General features: G+C 53.8%; 1 protein-coding gene across 2 annotated transcripts; it reads left to right on the top strand.

The window, feature by feature from the left end:
- Positions 1–299: 299 nt before the first annotated feature.
- On the top strand, positions 300–14,292 carry LDB1 (LIM domain binding 1; the record flags this gene model as incomplete). Of its 2 annotated transcripts, none has more annotated exons than XM_080694684.1 (11): positions 300–369; positions 10,207–10,309; positions 10,430–10,474; positions 10,584–10,659; positions 10,767–10,869; positions 11,021–11,193; positions 11,809–11,931; positions 12,604–12,687; positions 12,780–12,903; positions 13,199–13,347; positions 14,062–14,292. In XM_080694684.1, the coding sequence occupies 11 exons, from the start codon at positions 345–347 to the stop codon at positions 14,290–14,292; spliced, it is 1,236 nt and encodes a 411-aa protein (XP_080550810.1). The 2 variants fall into 2 exon arrangements, with proteins under 2 accessions (XP_080550810.1, XP_080550809.1); XM_080694683.1 differs by having other exon boundaries at positions 345–369; positions 13,199–13,341.
- Positions 14,293–14,564: the final 272 nt, after the last annotated feature.

Below are 14,564 nucleotides of genomic sequence, written 5' to 3'. Positions count from 1 at the left end.
GGTCACTTTGACGCGCTCTCCCCTCCCACCGGCAGGCGATTAGCATATTAATAAGCCCGGCCCAGCGCGGGGGGGCGGCGCCGGCGAGCGGGCGCGGCGGGCCGCAGACACGCACACGCACACGCGCACACGCGGCCGCCCGGGGACGCACACGCAGCGGCCGCCTTCCTGCCGGGCTTCCTCCGCGCGGCGCCTGACAGGCCCTCTCCGCAGGCGGGCGCCCGGGCCGGGCCGGGGCGAGGGCGGCGGGGCCGCGGGCGGCGGCGGCGGCTCATGCCCGGCCTGTCCCTGCGAGGGGCGGGCACCGTGACTCGGCTGGGCCCCCAGCGGCGGGCGATGTGAAGATGTCAGTGGGCTGTGCCTGTCCTGGTGAGTGCGGGCGCCCGGGCCTCCCTCCCTGCCTGCCCTTCCCCGTGGCCCCCACCCCTTGTTTGGCGAGAACTTGCGTGGGGGGCATCGAAGGCGGGGAGCTGTAAGGGGTTAGCGGGGCCTCGGTCGGGGGAAGGGTTTTCTCCACCGTGTAAATACGCAGCAGCCCAGAGGCACGGGGAGGGGGCGCTGGGGAGTTTGTGAGTATGGTGTTTTATTTTTTTGGTGGGGGAGGCTAATTGAGAAGGTGTTGGGGGGGACTGAAATTCCCAGAATTCCAGGATATTAGCCAATCAGAAGTGACTCTGGACTTTTGACCCCCCCCTCAGGTCATCATGGAGTTGTGATTGGTTGGTTTGGGTTACCCCCCCCTTCGATGCTGTCTATTGCTTCTTAATATCCTGTGACACCCATCCCTCTGGCTGTTTTTGAGGACGCTGTTTTGGGGGAAGGGTTGATTGGGACCCATCTTGACCCCCCTCCAACTTTTCCTGCCTGTTGCTAGGGAAGGTTGGGCCTCCTAAGGGACAGGAGATACTCCTGGGGTGCTAGATAATTAAGCCCTTGGGTCTGGCATTTCTGCTTTAGTGAGAGGGGCAACGTGGCAGCTCCAGGAAGGCTAGGAAATAGTGATCTGCAGAGTTGAGTTAGGGGGAGCAAAGCTTGACCCTCAACGTGAGAACTTGAGAGGACCCTGCTTCCCCAAAACACTTGACTCCTCTTGCCAGGGACAGCCTATGTTTGAATTTTTTTCCTGGGGGAGAAGTAGCTTAACCTCAACTGCCAGGAGGAAAAAGAAGAGCCATGTGACTGGAGCAGTTGTCTACAGAGGGCCTCAGAACACTGTCTATCTCCATCCCCAGGACTCTGGTCTTCATATTGGCCCTCCCATCACAGGCTAGACTCAGCTTTCTCCAGGAAGTCAATGTCCCTGAGTCTAGCCTGGTTTTTGGACCCTTTGCCGCTCTAGATGTCCTGTTCTCTGGGAGGCCCATACTCCACAACTGGACCCCCCAACACACACACACACACACACACACACACTCTCTCTCTCTCTCTCTCTCTCTCTCTCTCTCTCGCTCTCTCTCTCTCTCTCTCTCTAAGGGAAGCTGGCAGTGCAGAAGCTTCCTTGAAGATCACGTGACCCAGACCAAGCTGGGCCGGGCTGCTGGGCACACATTTCAAGTGCCCGCTGAGGCTGACGTTTAAGGGGCACAGGGCCCAGAGGGAGGGCTAGGAGAGCCTGAAGATCCTCGAATAACTGGGTGTGGGAACCCTGGCTCCTGCTGTGGGTGGGGAAGAGGAGGGGAGGGAAGAGCTTGCCAAGCTGGAATCCTGCCTGGCCCCACCATCCCTCCTTCTGCCAGCTTGGGGTGCACATTGTATACACATTTTATCCTTTATAACTGGCCCATGCTGTGCTGGGTGCCCCAGTTCAGATCCATCTAAGCTCAGAGCCCACCCCAGGCCCTGACACTCTATCAGCACACATGAGCAAAGCAAAACCTAAGGTTCAAACAAGTTAGAAGGCTGCCTTAAATTTTGATTCTTAGTTCCTACAAATAGTGGGTGAGGGATGTGTGTGGAGGGGTTGTCAGGCTGGAGGTGGATGGGATCTTGGCCTTTTAAGTTGTGACAGGGTGCCAGGTCCAGTGGGAGGAGGAAAAAGTTTACCCTCTGTCTCTCTGTGAGTAGCATGGGGACAGAAAGAGGGCCGTTGCCCAGGGGTGTGCCTGTGGAGGGGGGACTTAAGTCAGTGTCTCAAAAGGCAAGTTCATTTTGTGTATCTGGTGGCCTGGCTGAGGAATGGGGGTCAAAAGATGGCTAAAAGTAGGGAGTCTTTCCTGGCTGTGATGAAGTTTTATGGGTGGATGCCACAGAGGACGGCTGGAGGTTAGACTTCAAGGAGAACCACATGGGAGAGGCTCACGAAGGGCCAGAGGGAATGGTAGAAGTTGGGGTGAGAGAGAGAACCAGAGTTGCACAGGTAGGTAGGTAGGTGGGTGGGAAAGCACATGCTTAACACAAGGGCAGCCTGGCAACATGTAGCAGTTCTGACCCAAAGGCCCTCACCACCATCTTGCACCCCTGTGCAGCCCTGGGGTGAGAGCCCAGGCACCCTAGCAGGCCTCCTGCCGCTTGCCTGCCTGCCTGCCTGTCTGAGTCTCTCCTTTGTGCTCTGCTGTCTCCCGGCTCCTCCTCCTCCTCCCCCAGCCCAGCAGAGACAGCACATGCCCCACACATGTGACTGAGGGAAGCCAGAGCACATGCAGACCCACACACATGCACATGCGGAAACACTACAAGGTACACATGCGTACACACCCCCAGCTCCCTTAGTACTCCTGGGGTGGGAAACGCTTCTGGGGCTGAAATGGCCAGAAGCAGGGACAAGCTCTGCTAAGGGGCATCTACCTGGGCAGGATGCTGAGGTGGCCGGGGCCTGTCTGGGGCAGCCCTTGGCTCAGAAGGGTTAAGGCAGGAGGAGTAGGGGGAGGGGAGGAGGCAGCAGTGGTGGCGGCTGGGAGCCAGGAGAGGAGGATGGCAGAGCGCCAGGCCAACGGGAGGCCGGGCACAGACAAAGGAAGGGGGGCAGGCACACTGGAGGCCTGGGTCAGGGGCCCGGGCAGGGGGCAGTGCTGGTACCTCATCCTGTGGCTTGGGGCCTGGCTGCTGTGCTTTGAGTTCCCGCCTCCAGGAGGAGTACTCTTCAGCTTCTCTCCCTCATCACCTTTGTCATTCTTTGCTGCCTCCCCCCCCACCACCACCACCAATTTTAGAGCCTTCTAACTCAGACTTGCTCCCTTTAGCTGGACCTCTTTGCCCTGTGCACTGGGGGAACTGGGTCAGAGCAGGAGCAGACACACTAGGGAAGGGGACTGAGGGGGCGCCCATTTTGAATGATTCGCCGAATCTTGGTGGTCTTGGCATTGAGGGGCCCTCTCCACAGTGAGAGGGGAGGCCCGTTGTGGCTTCTGTCTGAAGAGACAGGCTGAGTAGGGATTCTGGGCTGCAGGCAGAAGCCAGAGCTCACACTTCTCCCCTCAGTGCGGATAGTCATTTGAGGGCTGGAGGGCACAGGAGTGGGAATCTAGGCTTCAGTGCCGGGAGGCTGACTGGTATCAAGTGGACTTAGAAGTCCAAGGTTCCAACCTCAGCCCCTCCTGTCTCACTGTGGAGGGACTGTGTGTGTAGCACACTAACAGCCACTTTAGGCACTACCTGTCGGCACACTTTGAAAAGTTCAAAGGCAGAAAACATTGACAGGAATGGTCCTGTCAGTGGAGGAGTGTGGCTATTCCAGAGTTGGGCTGGGAGTCAGGAGGAATGTCTTAAGTCCAGGTAGCTGGCTGTGTGTTGTAGGGTATGGCAGAATGTCATAGAGTTAGTTCAATGTTTGTGTAAGCTGAGTACACCATTTAGCTAGGCTGCAATAGAGAATGGTGTACACGTTTCAAGAGTGGAGTTTACGGAAGCCAGGCGTGGTGCCGCACACTTGTAATCCCAGCTTTCCGGAGGCTGAGACAGGAGGGTCACAGCTCCTGGACAGCTTCAGCTACTTAGTGAGGCCCTTTGCAACCCATTAAGACCCTGTTTCAAAAATAGAAAGAGCCAGGCGTAGTGGAGCACACTTGTAATCCCAGCATCTGGGAGGCTGAGACAGAGGAGGATCACTGTTAGCGGAGCGGACAGCCTCAGCTACTTAGTGAGGCTCTTTGCAACTTAGTGAGACCCTGTTTCAAAATAAAGAATAAAAAAATAGGGCAGGGGATGTAGCTTGTAGGTCAAATGCCTCTGGGTTCCATCCCCAGACCCACAAAATAAATAAAATAAATACAATAATAGAATGAAAAATAGGGCTGTGGTGGGTCTTGGAGGTAGAATGCCCCTGAGTTCCATCCCCAGTACCACAAAGTAAAGAAAGAAAGAGGTTTATGGGATAAATCTCTGTATAACATATAATCATAAATAACTCCCCTGCACTCTTTGTATGTGATGGTATACATAGGTTTAGGGAATATAACAGTTTTGGTGTGTGTAGTGGGATCAGGCTGCCTGTCACAGGTCCCAATGTATATAGAAGTCAGGACCTGACAAAGACCATGTATATGTGTGTCTGTCTGCATGTCTGTATCCAGGTTTGGGGCATTTTTAGGGTTTGAAGTATATCACAGGTGGAAGTGTGTATCAGGACTGATGGATGTGACAGTAAGAAGTGTTATTTATGTGTGGAGGATGTTCACAGGTACAATATTATAGTTAACCAGTGTGTATGTTGTGAGAAATCCTGTCCTTGCCTGTTATCCCAGTATTTGGGAGGTTAAGACCAGAGGATTGCAGGTTTGAGGCCAGCCTCAGGAATTTAGTGAGACCCTCAGTAACTCAGTTTCAAAACAAAAAAGGGCAGGAACGTAGCTGGAAGTCGGATGCTCCTGGGTTTAATCCTAGGTACAAAAAAAAAAAAAAAAAGAAGAAGAAGAAAAGAAAGAAATCCTGTTCTTGGGGTTATGTGTGAGTACATTTTGGAGGGAGGTGGAAAGTAAGGAGGACACTCAAATTGCAAAGAAAAAGTAGGAATTCTCCCTCCCATGTGTGCGCACATATGTTTCTCCCTGTCTAGGTAGCCTGGACAACTACCCAAGTTTCACAAGTATCTTCTCCCTTGAGCTACCTCCTGTTGGGCTGGATAACAGTCAAATGTACCCTATTAACCACGTTAATAGACTTTTTAAAGTCTGGGGTCTTGGGGACGACTCAGGAGCCCCTTCTGGAGATGGTTGGATGGGCAAGTTTGCCTTCCCTATCTCTGACAACTCTTCTTTCCCCGGCACCCACATAGCTTCAGGGTGGTCTTGGGGACCGTTGTTTCCTGTTAAGGGGATCTAAGCCTGGGCTTGGAAATTACCTAGTTGGGGGTGGCGAACACTGAAGTGTTCCCCCTTCCTCCAATCAGTGTTTACGGGCTGAAGTCAGACAGTGTCTCTGTCAAAAATAACCCCCGGGAGCCTGCCCCCAGCTGCTCCGGGATTTCACCAGGGGCAGCCCAGTCTGGCCTTCAACCCGAGAGATCACTGAGGCCAGCAGGAGACACTTGGGGGGGGGGGGTTGGCAAGCAGGTTGAAGATACTAGAATCCCGCAGAGGCCAGCACCCTCCTCCATCGCTGCCTGTGGCTTTGGCTCCCCTGCCCACTCCTCAGCACTGCGCCTGGGACAGGGGTGGGTGCTCTTCGCGGCTGGCCCCTCGGGCCGCCTCTCCACCCAGGTCCCTCCAGGCCCACTCCGCGTCCCGGTCTCCCTCCTCGCCTCTCTTTTGTTTTTCTCAGCAGTCCCTCCTCCCTCCCTCCTCCTCTTCCTCCTCGTTCGCTGGGAGGGGGCGGGGCCGGCGGGGCAGCTCCACCCTCCGCCCGCCCTGGGGCCTCATTCGGAGAGAAGCTGGGAGAGCGAACGGGGAGGAGAGGGAGGGAGGAGGGAGAGAAAGGGAGAAAGGAAGGAGCCGGCGGGCGCTGCGTGTGTCTGAGTGTGCGAGTGTGAGTGAGTGTGAGTGCTGGGCCCTGCCTCTCCTGCTGCCCCCAGCGGACGGGCCCGGTGGCCTGGGGAGGGCGGGCGGGCTGCTCCGAGGCAGAGGCAGAGAGGCGGCGGCGGGGAGAGCCGAGGAGGAGGAGAGAGGAAAGAGCGGAGCAGCCATTGTTGAGGGAAACCTTGCAAACAAAGAAGGCTCCGGACTCCCCACGGCCCCCCGCCCCCCAGGCCGGCCCCCTGGCCCCCGGCCCCCGGCCCTGTGGCCATTGTAACTTTCCCCCGGGGCTGTGGCCGCGGCGGGGCGGGCGGAGGCTGTGCGTGAGAGTCTTTGTGCGGCCGGCGGAGTGGAGCTCCCTGCCAGGCCGACCTGTCCCACTCGGGACATGAGCGGCTGAAGTTGGCTGCACCTTAGTCCTCACCCCTGCCAGGGCCCCTCTGGCTTCTAGACGCTCCCCACACCTCTCCTGGCCCCCTCAGTTCTCCCAGGTAAGTCTGGGCACCCTGTAAAGCTTGTCGGGGGTGGGCGGAAGGCCCTCCGTCTGGCCCAGGCCTGGTGTGCTGGCAGGGAGAGAAGTGCCCCAGCTCAGAGGCCGGGGCTGCTAACCTCTGCTCAGCCCCTAATGGGAGGGGGCCTGCCCCTAGGTCAGACTGGTTACCATGGGAATGCCCAACTGGAGGTACCCACTTCGGCCCAGGATGCAGCTGCCATCCTGAGAAAACTTTGCTAGTCCTGGACTCTCTTCCTCTCCCCCTTCCTAAAGCCTCCCAGATTGCTGGGAGGGGGGTGTCTGACTCCCTGGTTGGATGACACATTCCCTTCACCCCCACCCCCACCTTGCTCCCTCTACCCCTGCTGCTGGGGATAGGCAGCAACTGGGACAGATGGTCTGGGTGGTGTCCCTCCCCTTCTCACTCCCAGCCCCTTGTGCTGGGGCTACTGGGAGTTGCTATGGCTCTGGAGAAAGGCCAGATTTGTGTCCATTCACTGGAGGTGTAAATAGAGGTCCCAGAACTTTAGGCTTTAGCTCCTCAGAACTATTACACAGCCCCAGACAATGCCTGTCCTTCTCTAGAAAGAGAAAATAAGGCTCTGAGGTGTTTGGGGATTGGAGAGGAACTCAGGTGTTCTGCTTTCCTTCTCTGCAGGTTCTTGAGCTGGCACATTTCTTCAAGTGGCCCTGAGACTAAGGGGGCAGGAGTAGTTCTGCTTTTGAAGACAGGATGGCCTGGTTAGGGGATGAGGGCCAGTCCTAAGAATTGGCTTCTGGTGGGCTACATGAGCATGGGCTTCCTAGGTAGCCTTGGTCCACCTGTTTGTGGACCTGGGTAGGGACTTTCATGAGACACGGGCTCAGTGTGAGCCTGGCATGTGGAGGCAGTGTGTGCTGTGCTTGGAACATGTGGATGTGGCCTGTGAGAGTTCATATATGGTGGTGTGAGGGCCTTTGTGGGCACCCTGATCCTGCCCAGGGCGGCCAGGTTCCAGCCCTGGTAGGCATGTTGGGACGAGCTGAGGGTGGAAGCTTGCTAGGCAGGATGGAGGCACACGTGTTCAGGCACACACAGGCTTGGACTCTTGGCACCTTCAGGGACCATGGAGCCTGGGCCCCTCTGGGACCCTCCTTTTGCCCACAGCATGAGGAGGGGCCCCTGGGGAGAGAATTAAATGACACATATTGGCACAGGGTCTTCCTTTGTCTCTTCCCCCCAAGGAACAAAATAGATCTTGTATCTAAATTGAGAAGGAGATTCAGATACAGCCATACAACTGGTGCAGCTACCCTTCTGCGTGCAATCAAGTTTTGGGCACCTGAGAAAGTGAATGTGACTAGGGCCAGAATCTTTGGGGTCTTGCCTCAGTTTCCCGTTTTGATGAGGATAGGAAGAATAGCATTGCATGGTTACCTGGCTTCTGTTCAACTGTGAATCTTAACTCTTCCAGTCAGGAAATAGTATGCCAGGAATTGTACATGCTTGTTATATGAGGTGGAGGCTGAGCTTCCATGTGCACGTGCCCAGATATACAACAGAGGCCTCTTTCTAGTTACCACCTGCCTCCCAGACTGAGCCTCATGGAACCTAGGCTTGTACCCAGGCCTCCTGTGCTCCACTCCTGAGTACAATCTGCTGGAGGCACTTCAGCCTCCCTCCCTCACTGCAAGTCTCTAGAGAAAGGGGGTTGAGGCTTGGGCTTCTCCTGGGAGACAATACTTTACCCATGGTGGGTGTGGGCTTGGGGGCTGGGCTGATAAGGGAGTGGCTGTTGGTGGGGGAGGCTGAAGGCTCTACTGGTTATCTGGTGCGAGACACCCAACAGGCACCCACTCCTCTTTATCTTTCTGTCTTCTGCTCTCCTGAGACCCTGGGGTGGAAGGGACAGAGTTCCCAAAATTCCCCCTTTCCTCCCCCATCTTAGTTTCCAGAGGGCAGTAAAGGGGTTGGATGATAGCAATACAGCATATGTGAGACCGGAGGATCGCAGTTGCAGACAGCCTCAGCTACTTAGTGAGGCCCTCTGCAACTCAGTGAGACCCTGTTTCAAAATAAAGAATAAAGAACAGGGCAGGAGGTGTAACTCAGAGGTCGAATGCCCCTGTGTTTCATCCCCAGACCCACACGAAAAGAAAAGAAAAGAAATGGCATATGGGAATCAGAATATCTGGGCTCAAGTCCTGGCTCTGCCAGTTACTGGCTTTATGATCTTGGCAAGTCCCTTTGAGCCCCTAGTTGCCTCACCTATAAAATGGGAATGCTACTGTCAATCATGCTGCCTCACAGGGTGGTTGTGATGATTGAATGTAGATAAAAAGGCAGTTTATTAGCCGTGTGTTGTGATGCATGCTTGTAATCCTGTACTTAGGAGGCTGAGGCAGGAGGATTGTAGGTTCATAGCCAGCCTCGGCAACTTACCGAGGCTCTCAGCAACCTAGTGAGATCCTATTTCCAAATAAGAAATAAAATTGGGCTGGGGGTGTAGCTCAGAGGAATGTCCCTGAGTTCAATTCCCAGCACACACAAAAAAGGCAGTTTATTAAAATTGAATTCTAAGCCAGGTGTGGTGGCACATGCCTGTAATACCAGTACTTGAGAGGCTATGACAGGAAAGTCAAGATTTGAGGACATCCTCAGCAATATAGGGAAGGGAGACTCTTGGCAACCTAGTGAGACCCTGTTTCAGAACAAAAAATAAAATAGGGCTGGGGGATAGTTCAAAGGTAGAATGGCCCTGGGCTTGATTTCCAGTACCACAAAAATAAATAAATTAATTTAATTTTTTTGTAGTACTAGTATAGTACCCAAGGGTGCTCTCTCGCTGAGCTACATCCTCAGCCCTTTCTAATTTTACTTACTTACTTATTTATTTATTTATTTATTTATTTATTTATTGCAGTGCTGGGAGTTGAACCCAGGGGCATTCTACTGCCAAGCTACACCTCCAGCCCTATTTTTTTTTGAAACCAGGTCTCACTGAGTTGCAAAGGGCCTCACTAAGTAGCTGAGTCTGGCTGCGAACCGCGACCTCCTGTCTCAGCCTCCCAAATGCTTGGATTACAAGCGTGCGCCACCACGCCCAGCTTATTTTTTATTTTGAGACAGGGTTCCACTAGGTTGCCAGGCTGGCCCTGAACTTGCAGTCTTCCTGCCTCAGGAGGTAGCTGGGGTTTAATATTTAGAGGATTATTTATTCTATGATATTGATATTGACATTTCTTCCTAGCTTCAGTTCTGTCATTTAGGGCTGAGCCAAATGAAGAAATAGGGTCTTGAGTATGGAATGAGATTAGGGCTAAATACTCCATTTTATGGACTGAGATTAGGGCTAAACACTTCATTTTTTTGTTTTTGTGCAGTTCTGAGGTTTGTTTGTTTGTTTGTTTGTTTTTGGTTTGTTTTTGGCTTTCTACCACTCCGGGCTATATTCCCAGACCTATTTTATACTTCATTTGGAAACAGGGTCTCACTAAGTTGCTGAGAGCCTCACTAAGTAGCTGAGGCTGGCTTCAAACCTGTGCAATCCTCCTGTCTCAGCCTCCCAAGCGCGGGGATTACAAGCGCGCGCCACCACGCCCGGCTCCAGTTCTGAGGTTTGAACCCAGGGCTTATACATGCTAGGCAAGTGCTTTACCATTCATAGACATGTACCCCACTCCTGGTTTCTTAATTAAGCAAGACTGGAGCTAGAGTTACATGGAGTAATAGGTGCTCCCTAGAGCAGTCCCCTCTCTTAGTCTGCCAGTCTGTATATCTGGTCCAGCAGGCTTCCCAGACAACTCCCAAGAGGGGTTTATGGAACTCACTCTTTCTTTCTCTTTTAGGTTGTTCCTCAAAGTCATTCAAGCTGTACTCGCCGAAGGAGCCCCCGAACGGCAACGCCTTCCCTCCCTTTCATCCCGGCACCATGCTAGATCGGGATGTGGGGTGAGTCCCTTGCCAACTCCTCATCTCTATTCAGATGAGAACCTGCCAGGAAAGGGAAGGGAGTGCCCCCCAATCATTCCTATCTTCCATCCCATTCTCATAGCCTCTTCCTTTACACAGCCCAACTCCCATGTACCCGCCTACGTACCTGGAGCCTGGGATTGGGTAAGTGGAGTCCAGCAGGAAAGGAGGTGCTTTCCATTACCTGGGTGAAAGAAGAGAAGGGGTGTGGGATGGCTGTGTTCCTGTTGAATTCCCTTCTCCACTTTCCCAGGAGGCATACACCGTATGGCAACCAAACTGACTACAGAATATTTGAACTTAACAAACGGCTTCAGAACTGGACAGAGGTATGACCAAGGGAGAAGAAAGACTACTTTCAGCAGTGGGAGCCCCATCTGGGCACCATGCGGGATGTCTTAGGACACATACACACCCCCTTCCCTGTGCTTCCTAGGAGTGTGACAATCTCTGGTGGGATGCTTTCACGACTGAGTTCTTTGAGGACGATGCAATGTTGACCATCACTTTCTGCCTGGAGGATGGACCAAAGAGATATAGTGAGTGGCCCCTGGGGCTCTTGCTCAGGGAATGTTTACCTCCTGTATAGTTTTGAGTCTGGAAGTGCCAAAGACTCTATCTTGGCAGGGGAGGCATCTGCCTAGCCCCTTTTGAGGTCCCTCAGTCCTAAAGTTTGTCCCATTTCTGCAGCCATCGGCCGGACCTTGATCCCACGCTACTTCCGCAGCATTTTTGAGGGGGGTGCTACGGAGCTGTATTATGTGCTTAAGCACCCCAAGGAGGCATTCCACAGCAACTTTGTGTCCCTCGACTGTGACCAGGGCAGCATGGTGACCCAGCACGGCAAACCCATGTTCACCCAGGTCAGCAATCCAGCAGGATGTGGAACACAGGGGTATCTGGGTTTGATTTCCTATCTCCAACATACACTCCCAGCTGTTCTTCAAGGAGGCATAATGGAAAGTGGCAGAATAAGAAGGGAAGGCAGGCGCCGGGCGTGGTGGCGCACGCTTGTAATCCCCACGCTTGGGAGGCGGAGATAGGAGGATCACACAGGTTCGAAGCCAGCCTTGCTGGCTTAAGGGACCCTGTTTCCAAATAAAAACACAAAAATAGGTGTCTGGGAGTGTAGCCCGGAGGTAGAAGGGCTTCCAGAAACCCCAGTACCACCAAAAAAAAAGAAGAAGAAGAAGGGAAGGCAGGCATGCTGCAGCTTTCAGCAAACATTCATCAGCTTTGTATGTGACAATTTTCTGGGCCCCGGTGTTAAGCTTTCCTCCTGTGTGCATGTATGTGTGTGTAAGGGCCAGGTATGAGGGTCGAGGCCATGTTGTGATAACTTGTGCATCCAGGTTTATGTGCAGGTAGCAGAAGTATATGCAGTGGGAGAGTTGTGAATAAATGAGAAAACTGTAACAGGCACATTTTCACGTATGTTATGTGGGGATGGGACAAGGTTGTGACAAGCCTATCCCCAGGTATGTGTGGAAGGCCGGTTGTACCTGGAGTTCATGTTTGATGACATGATGCGGATAAAGACGTGGCACTTCAGCATCCGGCAGCACCGAGAGCTCATCCCGCGGAGCATCCTTGCCATGCATGTGAGTTGTGGAAAGGACCCAAGACACAGGGAAGGTTGGAGCGGGAAGGCTGGCAGCGGGAAGGTTGGAGCGGGAAGGCCGCTTCCTAGCTGTGGCCTTAGAGGGCAGGAGTTTTTTTCACTTGAAAAACAGGCCTAAAGCCAAGTGTGGTGGCACACACCTGTATCCCAGTACTTGAGAGGCTGAGACAGGAGCATTGCAGGTTCAAAGCAAGACTCGGCAACTTAGTGAGGTTGCCAGAAATTTAGTGAGACCTGTTTCAAAATGAAAAATAAAAGAGGACTGGGGGTGTAAGTTGCAGGTAGAATGCCCGTGAGTTCTGTTCTCAGCATGCCACACATACACAGAAAAACAAATATGAGCTGGGCATGGTGGTGCACACCTGTAATCTCAGTATGTGGGAGGGGAGGCTGACATAGAATCACAGGTTTAAGAACTTCAGCACTGTAGTGAGACTCTCAACCTATGGAGACCCTGTTTCAAATAAAAAAAATAACAAGGGATGGGGTATAGCTTGAAGATAGAATGGCCTCTGGGTTCAATACCCAGGGCCCAAACAAACCCCACCAGGTTTAATGCTAGCCCTTCTCTCAGGAGTGTCATGATGCTCACACGATAGGGCCAGTGAGCAGAGGCATCCCAGAAGCCAGTGTTCTTTTTCCTCCCTTCTAGGCCCAGGATCCTCAGATGTTGGATCAGCTCTCCAAAAACATCACCCGGTGTGGGCTATCCAATTCCACTCTCAACTACCTCCGAGTGAGTCTCCGATCACCTCGTTTTTGCCCGGTTCCATTTGGTTTTGGTTCTGTGGCTCTCCCCTGATGAACTGCCTCCTGGTCTATCCCCAGCTCTGTGTGATACTCGAGCCCATGCAGGAGCTCATGTCCCGCCACAAGACCTACAGCCTCAGCCCCCGAGACTGCCTCAAGACCTGCCTTTTCCAGAAGTGGCAGCGCATGGTAGCACCCCCTGGTAAGTGCCTTGCACCTGCTCTTACTAGGACCTGACACAGTTCCCCAAAGCTCTCTTATCTTCATATGACATTTCTTTTGTCCCTTTCTTGCTCCCAGGTCTACAAAACTGGGGACAGAGAGCTGGACATGATAGCACATTCCCATAGCCACACACACACACACACACACACACACACACACACACACACTCACTCACACTTGAGAGAGTAGGCTCAGTCTCCTGAGTAGCCAGAAAGGGTCCTGAACTGGAGCACAGGACACTTTCCCACCTGAGTTTCCTTTTCTTGGCACAGCGGAGCCTGCGCGGCAGCAGCCCAGCAAACGGCGGAAACGGAAGATGTCAGGGGGCAGCACCATGAGCTCTGGGGGTGGCAACGCCAACAACAGCAACAGCAAGAAGAAGAGCCCAGCCAGCACCTTCGCCCTCTCCAGCCAGGTACCTGTAAGCATCTCGGCTTTCTTCTCTCTTCTGGGCTGCCCCACCAGTCACCCCTGACCCCGGTCCAAGCCTGAGCTCACTAGCAGGCATAAAAGAAAAGACAGTTTTCCTCATGTATTCTGCCAGCATGAGCTGACTCCTTTCACTGATGGAGAATCCCTGGCAGGCACATGCATGGCTGTGATTACACAGACCCCGCCACGGGCACAGGCACATAGAGCAGCACAAAGGGATGAAGACAGCCATGAAAACATATGGAGGTTCAGGGCAGAGAGCTTGGGGCACACACCATGAGAAATGCACACACACTGATGGAGGGACACGCAGACTTGATTGTTTGCAGATATTGAGAACATACACATGCACACGTACACACACACATTTTCCTCCTTCATATTTTTGATCTGTTCCATTTCTCTTACATGTAGATGAAAGCTTAGGAGCCCCCTAAAATATGCAGGAGATGGATTAGGGAACAAGGGGAGTAGTTTGATGTATCTTCCCAAATGTGATGGATGTGGGCTAAAGGCCATGGTGCCCTGGTGTCCTTCAAAGGGAAGGATTCCAGGAGCTGAGGGTATCAGAGGAGTTGGTATGAGAAGGGGGTGGGGGTTGTTTGAACTTCCAGGGTGGGTTTGGGGGTTCTGGGGGTGTCTGCTGCCCTGGGCCGGGCAAGCCCCTACCCCGATTATGTTTGGGGACCTCCGCCACTCTCAGGATGTGATGGTGGTGGGGGAGCCCACCCTGATGGGCGGGGAGTTCGGGGACGAGGACGAGAGACTCATCACCCGGCTGGAGAACACCCAGTTTGACGCGGCCAACGGCATTGACGACGAGGACAGCTTTAACAACTCCCCTGCACTGGGCGCCAACAGCCCCTGGAACAGCAAGCCTCCGTCCAGCCAAGAAAGCAAATCAGAAAACCCCACGTCACAGGCCTCCCAGTAAAGGCCCTGCCATGGTCACCCAGCGCTCTGCCTGCCTGCCCCACCCCTCGTAGCCCCAGGGAGCAGAAGACAGAACAGAAGAGACTAAGCATCTGAAATGGGCATCCTCCAACCACCCACTTCAGGGAGGAACTGGACTCGCTGGGGGCAGGTGCCAAGATTTGCCCCCCTATGGCCCTGGGCTGGGCCTGGCCCCTGCAGAGCCTTTTTGGGGGAAGGGGGTACTCATATGGATGCCTGTGTGGACCCTGGGCCTTTGAGAAATGTCCCGAC

Source organism: Muscardinus avellanarius, assembly GCF_963383645.1.
Source record: "Muscardinus avellanarius genome assembly, chromosome: 4".
Classification (NCBI taxonomy): Eukaryota; Metazoa; Chordata; class Mammalia; order Rodentia; family Gliridae; genus Muscardinus; species Muscardinus avellanarius.
This window is presented reverse-complemented; position numbering and strand designations above follow the sequence as displayed.